The sequence below is a fragment of the Chelonia mydas genome, chromosome 4 (genome assembly GCF_015237465.2).
Source record: "Chelonia mydas isolate rCheMyd1 chromosome 4, rCheMyd1.pri.v2, whole genome shotgun sequence".
In the NCBI taxonomy this organism is placed as follows: domain Eukaryota; kingdom Metazoa; phylum Chordata; order Testudines; family Cheloniidae; genus Chelonia; species Chelonia mydas.
Window position 1 is genome coordinate 29,836,181 of NC_057852.1, and position 23,897 is coordinate 29,860,077.

Genomic DNA, 23,897 nt, shown 5'->3' on the forward strand with positions numbered 1-23,897 from the left:
TTTCAGACTCTGATCCTACCTCATTTTCACTGGCATTAACTATGTTAGACGTCCAATCGCCACCAACCTTCTTGGTGAAAACCGAAACAAAGTCATTAAGCACCTCTGCCATTTCCACATTTTCTGTTATTGTCTTTCACCCTTCATTGAGTAACGGGCCTACTCTGTCCTTGGTCTTCCTCTTGCTTCTAATGTATTTGTAGAATGTTTTCATGTTACTTTTTATGTCTCTAACTAGCTTGATCTCATTTTGTGCCTTGGCTTTTCTAATTTTGTCACTACATACTTGTGTTATTTTTTTTTATTCATCCTTTGTAATTTGACTGAGTTTCCACTTTTTGTAGGATTCTTTTTTGAGTTTTAAGATCATTGAAGATCTCCTGGAAGAAGATCTTCCTGAAAAGAAGTTTGTGGGACACTGGAAAATCAAATGGCTAACTAGGATTATCCCAGTAAAACTGGCATGATCTTTCATATGTTTGCACAGTTAGCTTCTTTATATTATGCAGTCAATGTATTTTTAAATGTGCTTGTTTTGGTCAGTGAAAATGCTTTTTCAGTTTAAAATAAAAATAGGTGAGTTAACATCACCTGAAATTTTGCATTGTTTGAGTGGGAAATGGGTATCGGAATGTCTTGATCTAAATCTGAAGGTGACTGTAGAGTACGTGTTAGAATTATTATGTAATGAGCTCACCATGACAAGAATAAAATACAGTAGAACCTCAGAGTTACGAACACCAGAGTTACAAACTGACCAGTCGACCACACACTTCATTTGGAACTGGAAGTACACAATCAGGCAGCAGCAGAGACCAAAAAAAAAAAGCAAATACAGCACAGTACTGTATTAAATGTATACTACTAAAAAAATAAAGGGAAAGCAGCATTTTTTTTTTGTATAGTAAAGTTTCAAAGCTATATTAAATCAATATTCAGTTGTAAACTTTTTAAAGAACAACCATAATGTTTTTTCAGAGTTACAAAAATTTCAGAGTTATGAACAACCTCCATTCCTGTGGTGTTGGTAATTCCGAGGTTCTACTTTACTGAGATGAACAGTAAGGGATCTACTTCCAAGGGATTTTACTTTCTCACCCCTTCTATTCACTGTGTAGATGGACAAACTTTGGTCTGCAATTTTCTTCATATACTGATAATAGCCAGCTCTGTCTCTTTGTAATTGAACCTTCTTTCTATAGACTTTCCCAGTATCTCTCTCTGATATTCATTAGGTTAGGGATATTTCCAATAGCAGTCAGCAATGTTAGGGGCTCTAGAGTAGCTAGGGTGACCAAACAGCAAGTGTGAAAAATCGGGACAGGGAGTGGGAGTTAATAGGAGCCGATATAAGAAAAAGACCCAAAAATCAGGACTGTCCCTATAAAATCGGGACAGCTTGTCACCCAAAGAATAGACAGCTTGCCACATTCCTTCACGCCTTTAAGCTCCATATTGATTAATTCTTGTATGACAAAAGTTTATATTAACAATAAAATCCGTCAGCTACAATATGACTTGATAATAAATGTACAGTATTGTTTTACACAATGGTAACGTGCGCAAGCTGTCTTATGACTATCTGTTCACTGTGTCAGTCAGAATTCTCTGGGTCATTTAGGATACAGGGAAAATCCTGCACCTGTTTTTGTAACCAAACACATGCCTGCCTGCAATGAAATTCATTGTGCAGAAGTTTGAGGAGTTTGATTTGGAAAGTCCTTGACGAGGTCTTGCACCCCATACAGGTTGTGGAGGATGGGAAAAGGGTAGGTCAGGGGAGGAGCTGGAGCTGGGTTTGTGGATATGAAATTATGTATATTCACTGGTCATCACTCCTTATCAAGCAGGGGCACAGCAGTAGCAAAAGCTCTTGCATCCACAGGGTTGCAGTAGCAGCAGTGTTGTAGCACGGTGGGAGGACTTCCCCTTTCCCATGGAAGTCTCTGTATGCAAGTCTGGCTACACAATTGTGTGAGGAGAGAGGGGGCAGATTTTGCCTATGCTGAGGACCAATATTTGAGCTAAACTGCATAATAATTACAAAATAATTGCAATGTTGTCACAGGCTCAATGTCTCCTACTTCGAAAGCAATTATTTTGGCTTCTCTCAACACTGGCATTTATATAGCAGTAGTAGGGCTTTACGATGTGCAACTGACTCAAGAACTTTATTCTTATCTGTATGTATAATGATCTTTATCGACAGTACTCTTTCTTTTCTTTTTAATAAATCTTAGATTAGTTAATAAGAATTGGCTGTACGTGTGTGCTTGAGTAAAATCTGAAATATTCATTGACCTGGTGGGTAATGTGTCCGATCCTTTGGAATTGGTAGAACTTTATGGTGAATAAGATTTTAGTAATCCTCATCCTATTTGATTTGGCTGTCTGGGTAGGAGCCCAAGGCTGGATTAGTTAAGGGAGACTATTTTGGGGCTTCTTGGTAACCAGTAAGGAATTATAGAAGCTGTTTTGTTGCTAGCTTGGTGAATCTAATTATTAGAACAGACCACCAGTGTTGGGGATCGTCTGCCCCATTCTTTGCAGTTTGCCCTGATTGAGCAATCTCAGCGTGGTCCCTCCCCAGCAATCACGGTCACGGGCTAACTGGACTTTCTGGCCTGCCTTAACTCTTTCTGGGCAAGTGTGAGGAGGACACCTGATCAGTCACCTTTAGGGCTTTTCTGAAAAGAAAACAAATTCCCAAAATGTCGAGGTCTGCCCATCACGAGTTTGCACCTCAGTGTTGTCTGTGTTCTTGACTATAATTGACTGTGTTCCATAATTTACAGTAATACAAAATGCTCTGGTCCTCTGACTGCTCACAGAATCCTGACTGGCTGATGAGAAGTCTGAAATATCATTAGACTACATTAAATGTGCTGCAGAATATTGAATAATCCTGTATCATTATGAATGTGCTGCTGTCCTGGGAGATGAGGTGGCGAGACTGTCTAACATTTTGTACTGTGTCAGAGCTAGTCAGTAGAATGGAGTAATAATGATAAAGCTGAGAAGTAGCAGGTGTGAAGAACGGCTTTTTCTAAAACACAGTTCTGGAGAGGCAATTGCCAATTCTTTTATGTTTTCACATTAAAATTCTGAGATGGGATGAAGGGCTCATGCTACAGCTCTTCCGGCCATACTAGTGTTGTGGAATAAAGAAGAAACCCGTCACTGTAAATTGCACACAAACTAAATGGGATGGTATCTTATTTTAAAATCAGAATATCATCGTGCACAGATAGTGTATATGTTTAGGATGCTGTGAGTCCATCTTGTTAGATGTGAATGACAGACGAAGGAACTCATGCTGCTCATTACATCCACTACATATTTATGGCAAAGACCTTTGTCTATGCCAGGGATTTGCCCTGGTTAGATCCATTGGTAGCAGCTCACTAGTATAGCTGCCCTGAGGCAAACCCCTAGTGTAGCCAGACAACGCTGCAGTTGGTCAGGACACACAGGTGAATGAGAACAGGCACAGAGGTGGATTTAATGGCTGAACACAACTCCAGTGTCATCTGCCCCGTTTCTCCTGACTCACGTGTACCAGATATTTAAATGGGTCCAATGCGAGGGTTACAGGGCTCCAACCATAAAACACATAACTCAGAGTAGACTAACCTCAGCCTATCCCTAGGATTCAGCTCACTCTGGTGTATCTTCTCACCCTCCCCACTCTAATGGGGACAGACAGTACCAAAAGAGGGACCTCAGTCTGCAAAGACTTCAGGTCTCCCCTTCTCCCAGAAGCACAAGTCTACCAAAGAAATCCCAGGTCTCTTACTTCAGGGAACTGGCCATTTTGGCCTTTTTATCCACACTGGACACCAGCCAAAAGTTATGACAAACTAAACAGTCACACAAGTTATTAATATTTATTTCTAAGTCCTACTGCTATTTAACACAACTGTCTCCATGGGGCTGTAAGGAAGGTGGAAAAAACCCAAAAGGCCCCTCACCATTTGGCACCAATGGGAAAAGTTTCTTCCTAACCTCCCAAAAGAGGTAATTGGTTAGATCTATAACATCCTGAAATACATGGCTTGTATCCTAAAACTACAGAGGAGGAGGGTAGGATAGCTAAAATGGAGTGAGAAGCTCCAAAAGACCTAGGCAAAGGTTTAAATTAATGGGGTGGGGGGAAGAAAGGGGCCAATTACCTCCCATCTCCCTCTGGCTGGCCAATGGGAGGCAGAGAAACCCTGGAGGGGAAAGGGCCCACCTTTTGTGTTCTGGTGTGTGTCCCCTCCCCCAGCCCTTTCCCAGCGGCTGTCTGCCCGCAGCAGCTCCTATAAAGTTTCCTACCTGTTGAGTCAGGTGGGTGGCATTTGCATCAGTAAAGCTTAGCCCTGTTTGAAACAAGGATAAGCTGCAGTGATGAAAATCATTGCTTATCTCAGTTTACCCTGCACAGAGTGTGGTTTGCTGTTGCAACTACACTGGTGGCAAATCCCCATTGTAGACAAAGCCAAATACGTTTGACCTCAGTGAAATTTCTCATGTGAGCAAAGACTATTGAGATGAATATGGGTTGTGGGATCTTTTGGACAAGGACACTGGATGAAATCCATTGACTTCAATGGGGCCAGGATTTCATCTTCTTTCTTTTATTTCTTCACAAAATGCCACATACATCAGTAGCATTTTGTAAATAATCATCGTCTAGCAGTTTTCAGCCCATCATGTTTTATTTGTGTAGGATGACTAACAATACATTTCATTCAATATTATATCTTTCAGATTACCAAAATAACTCTGAAGTTAACTTGCAGTTGAATGAAGGAGGAGTATCAGTGAAAACAGATGTGAGTTTGGAAACTGAAGTCGTTTCTGAAACGTTGGAAACTACAAGACCATCAGTATTGGTGCTACCAGAAAGGATATCCTGTGAGGTAAGACCTTTCAATGCTAAAAAGTTAGGGATAAATATCACTCTTCTGCCCTGCCACTGCTACAAGCTCCTTCATAGCACATCAGTTCTGTGGGGCAGATCACTACTCTGGAGCACAAATGAAAGTTTACCTGCAGTGGGAGTTATGCTGTCTGTGTGTCACATCCAATACAAACATCTGCAAACTAATATGGATTTGGGACAATCGTTGCATGACTTTACATCTATTAAAAATTGTTTGGCAGATTGGGTCAGATATAATTCCGCTTCAAGATGTTTCATTGCAATGTAAAGGAAAATTGTAGTCAGGAACTTTCAAAAGATATTAATTGCCTCTCAGTAAGAATCAGGTTTGGGGTGGTAGATGTGTGTGTGTGTGTGTGTACAAACATATGAATGCTCATTTTTAAAAATCAACACTGTATGTGAGAAAACACAAAAGCATGAAAACTGTATAAAGAGTGCAACATCTGAACCCCAACCCTGTAGCCCTTAGACAAGTAAGTGACCACAGTCACGTGAGGGCTGAAGAATCAGGTGAATAATGGCATGGCAGAGAAGTGGAAGGAATGTTGCACAGTTTTGGCTGCTATGTTACAAATAGGCTATTCCATGCCACTGAGTAGCAGTGGTTCAGCGAACCCTAGATTACTGATTATAGCTGAAAATCAGATGAAAGACATGCATATAGAACATATTTAGCTTAAAACTTTTACTATTTTGGAAAACTCTTTCAGTAATCAGCACTGATGAAACCAATAGGGCTCTACATATATTACGCTAAAACCTATAGAATTGAATAAAGAATTACAGTTAGTATGATTTAAAATGTGTACTTCTGAGAAATACTGTTTTTCCTCACTGGAAAGCCCCATTATGAAGATGGAGAGTATTATTCTAAACAGTAGAAACTTGCAATAGAATTTTAAAGTAACAAATTGAATTTAATAATGAATATCCCTTTTATAGAATTTTCTAGGTTAGTTCCAATTTTTTTTGGAAGAGTTGTCATTGTCTGTTAAGTTCTATAGGACCTTTCGATAATATAAATTAGGAAATTATTATTTTGGGAACAGGGGGTATACTAGAAAGTATTAAACTGCTTCTCTAAACAGTGAAACAAATATATTCCCTTTTGACTTTTGGGAAATCTTTCCGGTTAAAAAGATAAGAAAAACAAGGGCCTAGATTATCCCCCTGCCCCCAGATTGCTGTTCTGAAGGGTCCTTTCATGCACGGATCACCCCATCACATTCAGAAGGGAGATTATGTAGTGATATAAGGGTATATATTTTGTTTTGAAGGACTAATAAAGAGATTAAGGGTGAAATTTAGTTCAGTTTTAGCTGATCTGAAGGGTGGCAAATATAGCTCAGTGAATTGTTCATAGTGAATGATTGTTCTGACTCTTGATCTGTTCTTCAAAGAACACTAGCATATGTGTATATTTTCCCAGTGAAAATACATAAATTTGCCACAAATCAGTGGGCCAGGTTTAAAGATGTTGAACAGTGCAACATTACAGACCAGTATGACAGGGGAGTCACCATGAGTGAGTATAAACTGGTGTCACTTGTATACAGAGACGGTTGAGTAGTGCATGGAGAACAAATAAGGGGCTGGCGCAGGAAGGCATAAGATAAAATAGTCAGCTTATTTTATTTTACACCTTCTTGTTAGTTCCTTGCCTTACTATAATTCTGACTTTAGTATTTAAAATGCACCAGCTTAGCCCTAAAACTGAGATGCAGTTTTATACCACCTCTGAGATGCAGCTTACACCACCTAGGTCACCTTTGAATTTGGCCCATCACGTACTGTAGCTCACTAATGTTCTCTATGTTGAAATTCACCCTTGGTCAGAGGGTCCGCAGAAGACCATTGTATCACTTAAGTTCCTTACCCATGAATCCAATTCTGAGTGTTTAAGTGTGTTTTAAGTAGTGTAGGGGTCCCCTGCATGAGGGGAATGTCACCCTTTGTGGACTGGAAGTGAATATATGATCTTAGGCTTACAGTGAAAAGAATTTCATTATATATGGTTTTAGTAAACAGAGTTCAAACTATTACAATAATGCTGTCAATTTTTTACTTAGAGAAACATAAAGGAGAACTTAATGAAATAGCATCACAGCTGTTATATAACAATATTTCAGGATATAAAGCTATTGGTAAAAGAACTTTTCTTGCAACTTACATTAAAGCATATAATTTACATTTTATGGTTTCAGTTTAATTTGGTGAAAGGCTAATGGGAGCATATTTCTAACTTTATAGAACCCTGGTGAAATATTCATTCTTTTGAGAGATGAAATAACGGAAACTGTAGAAATTGAATTCATAACAGACAATCAACGAATTAGGAAACAGCCAGCCTTTTGGAATCAGAAGGTCAGATGCATGAAAGCTTTAGGTAAGAGAACATTGCTGTAGCTTTAAATAAATAGAAAATTTTGGTCCTGGTCTCTCTTCACTTGTCTTACAATAAGCAGTTTCACTTCCCATCAGAATCTAATATTATTTTGTGTTTCCTGTATATGGGTTTTGCATACAGAGCATTATTATTTTTATTAATACACCAATACAAAGGCTTGTGATTTATGGGAAACTGGATTTTATTGGGTTGTTTTTGTGTGGTTAAGTGGCAGGTGGCAGGCTTTAAAATGTCATTGATTAGTCACAGATTAACATTCTTAATAAATTCCTGCTATAAAATGCAAAGCTAATATTCTTATTACTGCATTAGATTTAACAAGATGTTTTGTCTCTTATTTTATTCAGCGAAGTTGTTTTTTTCTTTTTGCCCATATGCCTGTCTATAATTCTTACTGACATCTGAGAACATTTCCCTTCTTTGCTGTGATTTCATATCCACCCCGTTTCTCTATGTTACTCAATCTCCCTTGGTTTCTCTGGGTTTTGTCAATCACTCTATCCATAATATTAGCTATTCTATTTTCTTATTTTGCCTGGAGCATGATAAACCATACAACAACATTTTTCATTGTATGAGTCTCAGAATGCAGAGGGAATGGCCATACCTCCCTCCCAGTTATTGGACTAGAGGTGTGATGGAAATATTCAGCTAGGAGTTCAGGGTTCACTTCGTCTCTCTGTTGCATGCTGTGAATTCCCAAGCGGTATTATATAATATTTTATTTTAAAAAACCATGGTAATACCACATCATTTAGAAGGAAAACACTTAAGCTACAATTTTCAAACTTGGTCGCCTGAAGTTAGGCCCTAAAATCCATTGTAACAAAGTTCCTCCTCTACCTTGGTGGGTCTTGCGCTTATTGGCGGATTTGCTCGCCTTGGAGCTTCACGGCAGCCCGCAGCTTGGCCGTTTTTCTGAATTCACACTCCAGGTCGACTCCTCCTGTGTCTGACCAGGAATTGGGAGGATTTGTGGGGAACCTGGGCCCGCCCTTTACTACGGGTTCCAGCCCAGGGCCCTGTGGAATGCAGCTGTCTAGAGTGCCTCCTGGAACAGCTGTGCGACAGCTACAACTCCCTGGGCTACTTCCCCATGGCCTCCTCCCAACACCTTCTTTATCCTCACCATAGGACCTCCCTCCTCGTGTCTGATAATGCTTGTACATCTCAGTCCTCCAACAGTCCGCATTCTCACTCTCAGCTCCTAGTGCCTCTTGCTCCCAGCTCCTCACACGCACACCACAAACTGAAGTGAGCTCCTTTTTAAAACCCAGGTGCCCTGATTAGCCTGCCTTAATTGATTCTAGCAGCTTCTTGATTGGCTGCAGTTGTTCTAATCAGCCTGTCTTAATTGTCTCCAGAAGGTTCCTGATTATTCTGGAACCTTCCCTGTTATCTTACCCAGGGAAAAGGGACCTACTTAGCCTGGGGCTAATATATCTGCCTTCTATTACTCTCCTATAGCCATCTGGCCCGACCCTGTCACGCCATATTTTCAGGTTTCAGAGTAGCAGCCATGTTAGTCTGTATTTGCAAAAAGAAAAGGAGTACTTGTGGAACCTTAGAGACTAACCAATTTATATGAGCATAAGCTTTTGTGAGCTACAGCTCACTTCATCGGATGCATCACGAAAGCTTATGCTCAAATAAATTTGTTAGTCTCTAAGGTGCCACAAGTACTCCTCTTCTTTACACCATATTTTGGCATCTTTGTTTTGTCAATGAAAGCTGACTTTTGTTGACAAAACTGTGTAGTGTAGACAAGGCCTAACTAAGTGGCTTAATTTTTTGGGGATGCTAAGCACTAGCAAATCCCATTGTTCCCTCTGAGGCGTATGGGATCTGTGGGTAACAGAAGTGAACATCAGCTTCTCTTCTCTCCCACGGGAGCAGCAGCTATTTCTTGTACTAGTGTTCTCAGATCAGCTCCTGTGGGAGGCTGCATCTCTCTTTGCAGGGAAGAAGTTGATCACAATCACTGACCTCATTCCTCTTCCCTTAAAGGAGCCTCCACTGGCTCCCTCTCACTGGGGATCATAGGTGGCTTTGACAGTAATAGTTGTATGGTGCATTCATTTGTATGGTGCATTAACGTTTGTATGGTGCATTCAAAGGGCTATATGGACACTAATTGATCCTTATGACACCATTGTGAGGTTAGATGAGTAGTATTATCCCCATGTTACAGATGGGGAACTGAGGCAAGCAAGTTGTGATTTGATCAGGAAAACATGGCAAGTCAGTGACAGCTGGGATTAGAACAAGAGCTCCTGGGGTCCACGTCTCTGTGAAGTCCATTCAAGTATGGAGGCACTTAAAGGTGAGGTTGCAAGTTGCCTGATTGTCCATATGCTTGACAGTTATTCATTAGCAGGATGCTTCCATGGGGAGGTAGGTGGTGATCTGAAATGGCTGTGCTTGGCCAGAGGAGGATCTTGGTGATGAGGCATCTTTCAGAAAAGACAAACTGAAATTCCCATTGACTGTATTGTGGGGGCTCCTCCAGGCATATCTTCTGGGGACATTATTGGGCCAGGGCAGATAGCCATAAGGGGTATAGATTCGTAAACACAAAATACAAAGCATAACTAATAAGTTCAGTTTCTTTTTGTCCCAAACCAAGATCAGTTTTTTGTTCCGTTAGAGCTTTTAAATAAAAAGTGTTTGGCATTCCAACAGAAGCACTATTTTCCTCCCATCATTGTTTAATTTAGCTTCTTTGTTATTTGTCCCTCCCTCCCCTCCCCCTGGGAAAAACAAAGAATAATTAAAGTACAGGAATGCCCGTTTGGACCAAGGATCCAGCTGATTTCATTTTAACAAAGGAAAGTAAAATGAGCTTGTGCTTATTATCATTTAAGTGAATTGAGATACTGATTTCTATTAATCTGAGTTTCTTTGACTCTCCATTTCTTCTCTGTCTTCAAGTTTGTCCATTTTTAATTCTTTTGTGAGAAGAGCTAGAATTTTAGTTTTGCTGCTGGTAGGTACAGCAGGATTCATGGCACAGTGAATACTAATGAATTATAAAATGTACTCATAAAGAGGTCTCATGCTGCATACACAGAGCAAGTTGTTCTAAAGTAACAGACTATACAAATACCTCCTTCCTCAGCTTTCAGTAGATAAACAACTGGAATGGAAGTAATTAAACTGTAATTTCTACAAAACCCAATTCTGAGAGGCTTGTCTGCAATTAAGAAAAATGTTTCAAAAGATGAATAGTAAATCTGTAACTTGTAATAAATGACTGAACCTTTACTTAATCTGTAGGCAGAAGGCAGCTGATTATAGAGCATCAATCCATCAAAGCGAAGGTTGAAAAGTGAAGCATTCTGTTTTCATCTCTCTTCTAATTTGAAACAATACATAGCTATATTTTATAACAATTTACAGATATGTATTTTTGTTGCATTTTTGTGTTAAACTGAAGGACTGGTTTAAAAATTATTGCATTGAAACATCTGTGAAATGAAAATCTTATTCGTTACCTTTTATGTGGTGTTTGTGATATTTCTCTGTTCTTTTACTTACTCCCTGACACCTCCTGTCTGGCATTATAAAATGTTTTCAGCTGCCGTTTTTGTTTGTGTTTTATAAGATTTTCCTGCTGGCCCTGTAAATGTAAATGTCTACTGTGGGGGAGTCATTAAGGCCATGACACAGATTGAATACTGCACAGCAGTAGAGGAGATTGAACGCATATTTAAAAAAGTGGCTGATCCAATAGCTTTTGCTTGTCAGGTAAGTTGACATCTCCATTAAGTTAATAAAAAAGCATAAAAGTGCCAGTATGAGATAAGAGAACGTATACTGTGCTATAAAGGCTATTTTGATAAAATAATGAGCAATGGATCAACAAGAGTGGAAAGAAGCCAGTCTTTGAGATGTCTAGTTGTAAACAAATCAGACAAGTGAAAACAAATGATCTCTATTGAGCTATTATTAGTTGTATTATTTGTTATTTATTGTTTACACAATGACATAAATTTGAATGATTCTTTACAGTTGTAGACTAATGCCCCTGTCTCATAGATGAAAATAATAATAATTAATTTCTATCAATAGCAAAAAGGAAACTGCTGAGCCTATTCTGAAACCAAGGGAAAATGTCCTTAAATCACACAGTGTTTCAGGATTGGGGAGGGAGGGCGAGAGAGATTTGGACCATAGTATATCCAGCAGCAGTAAATCCCTTCTTTTGGGTTGGTATTGAAAACTGAAAGCTTACTGTGTATGGAAAACATGAGCTTACTATACATATACAGATTGCACACAGCTTTTCAGTTATAACTCATGAGATCTGCTGGTTGCCATGCAGATATTTGCATGTGTTTAGAAGAATTCAGGCTTTGAAGCTGGACTTCATACTCAGCACTGCAGACTGCAGTATAAAGCCACTGCAGCATGAAGTCTCCTTTAGCAGCAATATGTGAAAAAACAAAAGGAAAAGAAAGCAGTCTTTAGAATGGACAGAAACTGAAATATCACTTGTCCAAGGATTGATAGTTTGAGCATATTTGATACATCTATATTGTAATGACAAAGAAAGAACAACAACAAAAAAGTCTGTGTGTAACGTAGACAAGTCTCATTCTCCTGTGACAAATATACCTTATCTACCACCTAAGGCATTACACGCATAACAAAAGGATTAATAAAACATTATATATTTCATTATTAGTATTCTGTTTAAACACAGTGGTAGATTTCTTCCAAATACAATTCACTTTTGTTCTTGGAAAATAAAATAAAATAAAGTGTAGCTTATCCTGCCAGTGCACCTCGGAAAGTCTTTACAATATCTGATCATTCTTAAATCTCTAGATTAAAGGCCATCTAAAATGACCTTGATCTGGATTTAACAAAATTTTCTGTTGAAAGGAGAGGGTGTGAGACTGAGTTTAAAAAAAAAATAGTGAGCTAGCAATACCATGTCTGTCTTAAATGTCTGTAGGTTATTAGATTATTTTGTTCATTAGGTTGGCCCCTCATCTTAACAATGTGACTAAAATTCAGTAAGTAAGACATATACAATTTTAAATAATATTCAAATACAAATTGTAAAAATTTTCCATGCAGAACAGTATGTGTACTAGGAAATACACTACTAGTGTTTTGAATGCCAGGCATATTTTAATGATCGCCTAACCTTTACTCACCTGAGTAATGAATAGGGGTACAAATTTGGAGCTACTGTAAGTCTGGCTGTTTAGCTTTATGTGCTCTGGGTTAGTATAGGAAACATAAGTCACTGCCAAGAGACTTTTTCATAATCAATTAAGTGGCCCTATCCACACAGCATCATGACAGTTCTGTGGGAAAGAACGGTAATGGGAAATCCATTTTGTGGTGGTATTTTTAATGATGAACACCAAGCCATGGAGCAATGTAACTGCACTAGCTAAGCTATTTCCCACAATTTTCAACTCCTTTAACCTCTTATTATAGCAGCAGAGCAACAGCCTTGTTATAGTTAAGGGTAAGATGAGCTTTCTGTTTAAAGCTTGACTCTTGAAGTTTTGATATGGGAGTGTGGGTTCTGTTAGCAGTCCAAATTTGGGGACATTTGAACAAGGGGTTCCTGAGATAAAGTCCCATGAAAATAAAAACAGCTTTTCTTAAACTTTAGAGATTCTAACAACCTTTTCAGCTCACACATAAAGGTCAATCCAGGGCTCAGACTATTGGACCAGTGTCTCAAATGCTCAAGGTTATCCCAACAGAGTGCATGGCACCAACCAGCCCTTTATGGGAAATCAAATTAAAACATTATTTGAAAAAGATTTTGCTTCTGCAATTAGGCTTCCTGCAAGCTGCATGTGCTGATTCTCTCTCCTAATAGATTTCACTGAGCACGTGCAGACAGAGGCGTTAACAGGATTGTTAGCCAGCAAAGTTTCATGCTAGTTGGTTAGCTCCAGGGAAAAAGTTGTGGTTCTTTGAATCTGACCCCCCACCTAGTGTCAGTTTGAGCCTTACCGGGGGCAGAAATCTGGAAATGGGTGGGCGGCTTCTTACTAAAATCTGACAGGGTTTTTTAAAAATTATTATTATTTATTTAAAGTGCATGCTTGCTGCCAGGGAATAGGTATTTTAAGGTGTGGAGGAGTGGGGGGAAATAGGAATGAGAGGGTTTGGGGCTGCAGCAAGGGAAGGGGGATAAATGGGGATGGGAGGTAATGGAGGTGAGAGGGTTTGGGGGATTTAGGTGATGGAGAGGGACACTGGGACAGAGATAGATAGGAGTGGCAGGAGAGTGGGAGGAGAAGCCCGGGGCACCCATCAGCCCCATATTTTCCCTTTCTGTATATGGCTGGATCTGGGGATCTGAGCCCCTTTCTGTCCTCCCCTCCCCGTGCCCTTATGTGGGCTCAGAGTCCCTTCCCCCTGTTGGTGACTGAGCCATAGTCCCTGTTCCATGTGTGTGACAGGATGTGGGGAACCCCACCCCACTGTGGAGCGAGCTTCCAGGATGCACCAAGAACAAGTGGCTGATATTGGAATAGGATCTGAGAAGGGGTATGCTGGACACACATCAGAAATTCTCCTCCTGCCCTGGGGAGGGGGAAACACCCACTGATATGAATGGATCAGTTCACACATTTCAGGGCTATTCATAGAATCATAGAATATCAGGGTTGGAAGGGACCTCAGGAGGTCATCTAGTCCAACCCCCTGCTCAAAGCAGGACCAATCCCCAATTTTTGCCCCAGATCCCAAACGGCCCCCTCAAGGATTGAACTCACAACCCTGGGTTTAGCAGGCCAATGCTCAAACTACTGAGCTATCCCTCCCCCTATTGTTTTAGGCTGTATTCATCCACATTGAGTAGCCTTTCATTGGAGAATATCTCATTGAGATGAATGAGCTACTGAACATCTCTTTGAATATGCAACTTTTAAGAAATCTGGCTAGAAATCTGAGAATGAACTGTAAGCATTTGGGGAAATCTTCCTTTGGAAAGGTTTTTTTTTGTTAAAAAAAAACCCAAATAAACCATCATCTGAGTACAACAGAATATTCAGAAGGTGATTAAACTATTTTTGAAAAGTATAAATTGCACATGTGAATTCTCATAGGAGGGGAAGAATGAAGAGGGGTTTGTATCTACAGCGAGGGATGGGTGTATTATGGGGCCCTAAATGGAATGGGTATTAGGGGAGAGAAGAAGGGTTGGGGGGCTCAGGTGAGGGGGAGGAGAATATGAGGCGTAGCAGAGGAAGTTGGGGGTTTATGACTGGTTGGGAGACTACTGCCAGTTCTGAATTCTCCCCTCTTCAGGGGTCTGAGCCCCTCTCCCTGCCTACTGTGTGTTCTGAGATATGGGGGATCCAGCTCCTCTTGGGGTGTTTAAGCTCCTCCATGTGAGCTGCGATCTGGAGTGGGGGGACTGAAGGTAACACAAATATAAATATCTGAAATCCAGAAAATGACTAGGTAAAATACACATCATCTTGCTTCGGATTGATAATGGGATCTGGCCGGTGTGTGGGGGATGGGCAGACTGGATGGACCTAGGGCATGGCTGGGGAAGTAAGCTGAAGCAGGGACAGGATTCCCAGCTGTCGGTGGGTAGCAGAAGTGAGGAGCCCAGCTCCGTGTGCATCTAAATCATGTAACCAAGGTAGCCTGTAGCTTTCCAGTAAACTGCTACCTGTGATATATACACACAGTAGGGTTGCCAACTCTCCTGGGTTGGTGGGAGTCTACCGGAATCGGCATTGATCTCCCAGTGAGTATTGTAAGCAATCAGAGAGATTTTAATAGGCTGCTAAAAGTCCGTTTGGTGACGCAGCGGGGCTAAGGCAGGCTCCCTGACTGCGCTGGCTCCACGCGGCTCCTGGAAGTCGCCGGAATGTCCAGCTCCTAGGCATAGGGTCAGCCAGGGGGTCTCCACGCACTGCCCCCACCCCAAGTGCTGGCTCCGCAGCTCCCATTGGCCAGGAACCATGGACAATGGGAGCTGCAGGGGTGCCTGCAGGCATAGGCAGTGTGCAGAGCCCCCTGTCCCTCCACCTAGGAGCCAGACATGCCAGCCGATTCTGGGAGCCGCATGGAGCAAGGGCAAGCAGGAAGCCTGCCTTAGTCCCGCTGCACCACTGACAGGGAGCCGCCTGAGGTAAGCGCCGCCCAGTTGGTACTGTACCTCCTCCTGCACTCTGAACCCCTTGGCCCAAGCCCGGAGCCCCCTCCTCCACCCCAAACTCCTCATCCCTGGCCTCACCCCAGATCCTGCACCCCCAGCCAGAGCCCTCACCCCCATCCCCGCACCCCAACCCACTGCCCCAGCCCAGTGAAAGTGAGCGAGGGTGGGGAGAATGAGCGACGGAGGGAGGGGGATGGAGTGAGTGGGGGGTGGGGGCTTGAAGAAGGGGTGGGGCAAGAGAAAGGTTGATCAGTTTTGTGCAGTTAGAAAGTTGGCAACCCTAACACACAGCAGCATAGGGCAGGAGACAGCAAGGAGCATCTTTTTTACATGTTAATGGCTTCTGCAGTGACAACTAATGACTCAATGGGATGGGAAGGGGAGAGGGAACTGGAAATGTTGGCAGGGGAGCTACATGTTGCAAGGAGTGTTGTGGTAGAGGATGGAGAAGAGAGACACACCAGGCTTCTCTCACACCCTTACAGTTATTGTAACAACCACGTAATAAAATTGACAAGGTTTTGAGACATAGACCAGAGATTTATCTCACTGGTTCTCTTAGCAACTACACATTGTAAGCATTTCAAAAACTGACCATTATTCCCATTTCACTGGAACAAAATGTCCATGAGAGGACAGGAGCACTGAGGAATCCCATAGCAACCATGTGGCCTAATGGAAAGACTGCCTGACTGAAACTATTTGTAGTTCTGCCACAGGCCTGCTGGGTGACTTTGGGCAAGTCACATCACCTTTCTGTGACTCATCTTACAGTTTCCCATCTGTAAAATGGGGATAATGTATAATGCCGAAAAGCACTGTATACAACTAGTTTTTTTAATTATCTAGCCACAGTATCATATGAACTGTAAACCTAGGTGAGAACTACACCTGCCTAAATGGCCACTAACTCCTATCAACAAACATTTCTCTTTCTATTTAAAAAAAAACTAGGAAATTGAATGGCAAAATCTTTAACACAGAGTTAAGGTTACCGAGTGATAGCTCATGCCCTTCCAGAATGTTGTTTAAGCAAAACTGAAACTTCTGAAAACCAGGAAATACAGAGTAAAGGTAAATGTCTTTCCAACCTTAACTTTTCCCTCTTTGTGCCATGCTCCACAAGGCCCATAACACTCTGCCTTTGCACTGTGATGGACAGGCACTGCTGGCACTTGCCATACGTTCAAACTCTGAGCCCACCCCCCTGACAGAATACTACACTTGTAAAATTCAGCAAAAACTTCAGACCTTTCTTCAACCTATTCACACTTACACACAGGATGCCACCTAAACCTGTGCTTTACCCTATGCTTTAACCTATGCTTTACCCTCCCCATCATTAAATCCACAAACTGCTTTCATATTTCATATTTCACCTCACCACTGATAATACCAATGGCAAGAAGACCCCAGTTCCCTGCTGCTGATACAGTCGACACAATTCTATGCTGAAATGATGAAGACTGGAACCTCAAGGTACCTTTCCTTTGATAACACACATGGGGATACTCAGAGGCAGATCTCCTCATATCACAATCACAGCTCTTCCAAGCTGTTCAAACTTATTCCTCCACCAATTCAATACAGCTAAACCTAACCCAATGAATGCTGCTGGAATGTGTGCAGTTAATTTCCAGTGGCTATTGCCAGCTCTAGGGGGACAGTGTTTACCATAACTCTGTATTTCCTAGTTTTCAGAAGTTTGAGTTTTGCTGAACTTGACATCCTGGAAGGGCACAAGCTATTACTGGGTGACCTTAGCTCTCTGCTAACAAAGTATGGCAGCAGGATACATTGTAAAAGCTCAGTTAATGGAACATCATCTAAATGTGCCCTAAAAAGAGATTTACATAAGGAAGACCAAAACACACTCTAGGAAGATCATTAGAATTCCCATCAAGTAGCAGGAATAGTAGTAACTTCTATTTAACCAGTATAATTAAAACCTTTGAGACGAGCATTTTATCCTCAAAAGTATCCTGGGGCAACAGCAGTTTATGTAGAGTAATAATCAGACACAACATAAAACAAAATTAAAGTCAAAAAGAAAAGCTTACAGTAATTATTGATCAAAGAAACAGCATTCTGTGATTTTAAAGAAAAGTTCAAGTTTCTTGTGAATGTTTGCAATCTGAGATGCTGATTAAAATCTCTTAATGAATGCAAATTAGTCCAATAAGACATACTAAGGATGTCATGTTTGGATAATATACTTTTAAGAGATTGTATCCTCTGTTGTTGACCTTTCAGATTATTTGTACATGGTATACATTAATGTTCACTAAAAAAATAGGGTTAGAGTGCTAAGTTCATTTTTTTACCGTTGGCCAAATCAGGACATAGTCGCCAGAGATGACAGATTTGAGTAATACTGTACCACTAAACCCAATTGAGTCACTTGTTTAGACTGGGGACAAAAGACAAAATTAGATTAAAAATTAGGGTTGATCAAAAATTTTTTTGAGAAAACATTTTACATCTTAAAATGATTGTTTTTAAAAATCAAAATGTTTTGTGCAAAAATGTGCCTTTTTCCATTTGCTTCTGAAATTTTTATCAAAACATTATTGAAAACATTATTAAAATGATATTTAATAGCAATACAATACAATAAAATAAAACATTCCGAGATGTTTTGAAAAAGGATTTGTTTTGAAACAAAACTCTGAAATTTTAGGTTTTCAGTGTTGGATGTTCCTTCTTACTTTAGTCTGCATCATAATGATGAGTAGGGCTCCTTGTTTGTCATGGAGGTCATGGAAAGTCACGGATTCTGTAACTTTTTGCAACCTCCATGACTGCTGTGGGGGGCAGCTGGCTTGGGGACCAGCTGCTCAGGTGGCCCCAGGGACAGCCTCACCGGCTGCTGCCTGGGCAGCCAGCTCTGGGGATTGCTTGAGCAGTGGCCAGTATGGCTGGCCCCGGGGACAGGCTGAACAGTGGTCCCTGGATGGCTGGTGCAGCCGCTGCCGGCGGCAGTTCCCAGGTGGCCAGTGCAGCCACTGCTGGCCGCCCCTGGCAGCTGGTGCCACGGCTGGTCCCTGTCCCCATCAACAACAGCCCCACAGTAGCACCCCCCCCCCCAGCAGTGCTCCCCTCCCGGCTCTGCCCCCCAACATTGGCCCCCTAGGTGCTCCCCCCAGCAGCGACCCCTTTAAGATTTAGTCAGAGGTATTTATAGTATAAGTCATGGACAGGTCACAGGCCCTGAATTTTTGTTTATTGCCCATGACCTGTCCATGACTTTTACTAAAAATATCCATGACTAGATCATAGCCTTAATGATGAGTGCTGAAAGGACTTGGTATCAAGATATATGGGAGGTGGGGACTGCTAATGGTTTAATTATAAAAGTGGGAACAATACATTCATATAACACTACATCAAAGAAGCTCTCCTAGGAACATATCTTGTTATACTAACTCCTTATGTAGAGACATGATCATATGGCTGTTATGCTTCATAATTAGACTTTTGTTCCTATTTCACTATATACTTTTCTTTAATTTATGATTTCAACATTGCGTTATACAGCTTATTGATTTTTCCTATGAGATTTTCTACTAATACAAAATTGATCCTACTTATTTAGATTTTTTATTTTAAGATTTCCTTTGGTTTCCCAATAAAGATGGAAACCAGTGGCAGGTGCTTAATATTGAAATTGTGATGCTCCCGTTAATTAGAGTGACTTTGAATATCTAGAGAGGTTTAGGGAATCTTCACATCAAACTCTTTTTGAATAATATTTTTAGCTTTTGAGACATTTGATATATCAAAAGATGTTTTTATCATACACATTAAACATGATTCCAGTTACAGTATGTAAATTTTGCGGGGAGGGAAGAAAAGATAATTAAATCCAGCCTTCTCTATAAAAAGTTATATGAAATAGATACGACATACATGCTCCTATTTATATGATGAATCGCAGAGCCTCACATGCAGTCTACCTATGAATCCATTTCCTTTGGGACTAATTTTAATATTTGACCTTTATAAACAACTTCAGCAAATACGATTTAAAAATGTTTCCTTTTCTTCTTCCAAATGCGGAATCTCCTCTCAAAATTATGATAGCCCAGAATGGACAATGGGTAATATTTTCACAAGTGCATAAGTGATTTAGGAACCTAAATCCTATTTTCAAAAGTGACACAGGCACTGAAGAGCCTAAGTCTCATTGAAAGTCAATGATACATAGACTATATTATCCTATACATAGAAGATATTCAAGTATAGTTCATCTGTATGAAAATGTGACTTTTGTAGAGCTGCCAAAGTCAATGAGAAATATGCCAGTCTCTTTGATAAGTATTGGCTGCACAAATTAATGGTCCAAATTTATTAACACTTATTACCTAGTACAAGCTATGATTCAGGAAAACACGTATACATCCCTATTCAGAGAAATACTTAAGCACATCCTTAACTTTAAGCATATGCTTAGCTTCCATTGACTTCAATGAGACTTGAAGCACACACCTAAGTTAAATATATGCTTAAGTGCTTTCTTGAATCAGGACCATAGTGCTATGGGATTTCACATGGTACTAAGCACTAAAGGCCAGATCCTGGGGCTAAACTAATTGGTACACTGCGCGTGGCAGAGGTTTGTGTGCAAAAGTGTCTGGCCAAGAGCTGCAATAACTCAAACTGGTAGCAGGGATTGGGGGGAGGGGAGAGACCCTAAATTGAATCTTTGCCACTGGAAGATGACCTTTACATTTGTTAGGCTGGTCAGGTTGGCTTTGGAAACATAGTCTGATAGCAGCGTAGTACATACTGGCCTTATCATACTATCGAAATTAGTCCTACCTTCAGAAGTATTTACAGACCCTAAGCAGCTTAAAATAGTGGGTTTGGGCATGATGTGATGAGTTTTTAAAATATCTTTCTAAAAATAGAAATAGACTTCAATGAAGTGTTGCTATCTTGTTTTATTTTTTTTCCTCTCAGTTGGTTTTACAGCACATTAATAATCTTTTCTGCTACATTTTGGTTGTGTCTTCCGTCTTTTGATTCTTATCAGAACAGTTAATTGATACCTTATTTTCCATGTATAGGAATGAATTTGTAATAATTCTAAGCAGTAGCTTATAAATTAAAATATATCCTTATAGTTATTTGGTTAAATTCTTTTTATCCCGTATTGTACATGGGTTTTCCATTCTAAAACAGAAATCAGTATCAGGAAAAATCCCCCAAAGAAAATGGCGGCACTGCATGGCTGTCATGATAAAGCATGGAGATATCTTTGGACTAAGTACAGTGTTTTGTAGGATCCTTTCAGAGATGCAAAAAGTTGGCTGCTACTTTAGTTTTGCTTCTTCTGAAGAGGATATCCCAGTGGCTGGTCTGCAGTCAGTGTTTTCAATTTTTGTTTTCATTTATTAGTGCATAGTCTATGTACGGCAGGGCATGCTCAGAAATGTTCCCTCAGTAAAAGGTTCCTCAGCTGCCATGAGTCTGAGGGTATATCTGTACTATAGTCAGAGGTGTGATTGAAGCACAGGCTGGCATACCTGTGCTAGCTTTAATTTAGCTATCATGCTAAAAATAGCAGTGAAGCTGTAGCGGCACGGACTTTGCTTTGGGTTGTACAAGCACCCTGGGGACCTTTGCTACATACTCGCCTTGCTAGCCTGCATTGAATCCTGTACTGCTACATCTTTTCTTTTAGCCATGCTAGCTAGATTAAAGCTAGTATGGGTATGCCAGCTGGTGCTGCAATCACACCGCCAACTGCAGGGTAGACATATCCCTTATAAAGTGATAATTCAATGTGTAAATATCACCCTTCAAAACCTTTGTTATATTAAACATGATATAATATACTGGAAACCTCTTTGTTTGAAACTCCTCTCTCAAAAATCATTTTAGGATAGTAATAGTGACAAGCCGTTCTCTAGGGTTTGAGTTGATGGAGAGAACATGCAAAGAACTTTTGTGAAGCCCGCTCTAGGGCTTCCCACAATTTCTCTGCAGTCAGACTACTCTCCTTGGCACCTCAAAGGTGGCAGGGAGGAAATACAGCTATGGGCCCTGCTGTTCCACTTGCTTTCCTAGCCCACAGAAATATTAGCTGTATGGTGGAGAGCAGATTGCACAGTCCCCACTATGTGCCAGGCTGCCGTGAGGCACGGTTGCTTCTTCAGCCCTTTTGAGTGTGGTGCAGTGATTGGGACATTAGCTTGGATCATTGCAGCTAACATAGCTTGGTTCCTGACATGATTCAGTGCAGTATGAGTGTCTTCTGTAACTAATAAATGTGCTCGTCAAATTGTTTTACCATAAAACCACTAATACTTTCCACACAGTTACCCTGATCCTCAGATATGTGTAGCTGCTTTACACTGTGTCACTGGTGCATAGTAGACCTGAAAGTGGTGTTAGCAGCCAGCTTAGGGGGGATGCCTATTTGGTGTAGAGCCAGGATAATGACTCATACCATCCTCCTCACTTGGGTCAGCCTAGGCAACATGCTGCCTTGTGATCCCCAGCTGCAGTAATGGCCTCTTGGGTCTATTGGCTGCTGGTATAAATTAGAATAACCCTCACACTGCTCTAAATTAGGGCAGGGTACTGGTCCAGTGCACTGCTGAGCCAAGAATAGGAGGAACACAAAGGTTTCTTAAAGGCCCTCCCCAATCCTTCTGAGTTTAGTCACAGCTAAGGCTTGGGGCCAAAATGTCCACTTTTCCTTATTTTGGTCAAATTAGCTTGGTGGTCTTATGTCAGATTACTTCTCCTTTGTGGTCTTTCAAAAATAAACTAACCTTAATGAGACTGACCTTACGTTTATTTTGTTTAAATCCTTTGATTCACTGCCACTACAAGGACATGGTTAATAACACATAAGCACTACTTGCTCTGAATTTTTCTTTTATCTTTCTTCTAAACAGGCTTTCAAGTTTTCTTCTGTGGAGAAGCTTGACAATACTCTGACCTTCTTATTGAAAAGCAATGTGTCTGCTTATGAATTCAGCGCTTTCCCGAATGAAGTGCACCATCAACAAGCTAGTGAGTACATTCTCATATGCATTTATTTATACACTACTGTTGTAGCAATTGCCTATTTAAGACATGTTTTGGATGTACATATAGTGGCTATTAGTGAAATGCAGAAGCCTACATTAAGGACACCAATAACCAGGATATCTGGGATATCAACACAAACTACTATTTAAGGCCCAAAATCAAAGTCTTGGATGAATTCATTTAGCCATTTCATGTTCCTGACACATTTGAAAATATGTTGCAATAAACAGGTGGTCTTTCCTCAGTTTATGCTTCTAAAGTATCACGTCGGGTGTTTGCAGGATGTCTGTCAACGCTCAGTTTCTCCAAGAGCCTTGCTGCAAAGTTAAAAGCCCAGAAAATACAAGTTTTCCCTTTTCATATAACTGTCAGTTGTGTGAGGTATAAGTTTGAGGCATCAAAATTATCCACAAGAAAGGAATGCACATTGGAAAACATAATCCCAACTATGTATATAAAATTATGGGGTCTAAATTAGCTGTTACCACTCAAGAAAGAGATCGTGGAGTCATTGTGGATAGTTCTCTGAAAACATCCACTCAGTGTGCAGCGGCAGTCAAAAAAGCTAACAGAATTTGGGAATCATTAAGAAAGGGATAGCTAATAAGACAGAAAATATCATATTGCCTCGATATAAATCCATGGTGTGCCCACATCTTGAATACTGCATGCAGATGTGGTCACCCCATCTCAAAAAAGATATATTGGACTTTGAAAAGGTTCAGAAAAGGGGAACAAAAATTATTAGGTGTATGGAACGGCTGCTGTATGAGGAGAGATTAATAAGACTGGGACTTTTCAGCTTGGAAAAGAGACGACTAAGTGGGGATATGATAGAGGTCTATAAAATCATGACTGGTGTGGAGAAAGTAAATAAGAAGTGTTATTTACTCCTTCTCATAACACAAGAACTAAGGGCCACCAAATGAAATTAATAGGCAGCAGGTTTAAAACAAACAAAAGGAAGTATTTTTTCACACAACACATAGTCAACCTGTGGAACTCCTTGCCAGAGGATGTTGTGAAGGCCAAGACTATAACAGGGTTCAAAAAAGAACTAGATAAATTCATGGAGGACAGATTCATCAACGGCTATTAGCCAGGATGGGCAGGGATGGTGTCCCTAGCCTCTGTTTCCCAGAAGCTGGGAATGGGCGACAGGGGATGGATCACTTGATTATTACTTGTTCTATTAATTTCCTCTGGGGCACCTGGCATTGGCCACTGTTGGAAGACAGGATACTGGGCTAAATAGACCTTTGGTGTGACCCAGTATGGCCGTTCTTATGTTCTTAATGTTTATTTGAGTTAGTTCTTTTCTTCTCACTTGGGTATATGGACTAAGGCTTAAGGAGAAAATACCT

General features: G+C 40.7%; 1 protein-coding gene across 1 annotated transcript in view; it reads left to right on the plus strand.

Moving 5' to 3' along the window:
• The window catches only part of BANK1 (B cell scaffold protein with ankyrin repeats 1), a 280,528-nt gene that overhangs the window by 71,175 nt on the left and 185,456 nt on the right, over positions 1-23,897 (plus strand). The window contains exons 4-7 of the mRNA XM_037896965.2: positions 4,753-4,904; positions 7,181-7,316; positions 10,942-11,084; positions 22,398-22,515. Of these exons, the coding sequence (XP_037752893.1) occupies positions 4,753-4,904; positions 7,181-7,316; positions 10,942-11,084; positions 22,398-22,515 (549 nt within the window). The remainder of the gene's footprint in view (positions 1-4,752; positions 4,905-7,180; positions 7,317-10,941; positions 11,085-22,397; positions 22,516-23,897) is intronic.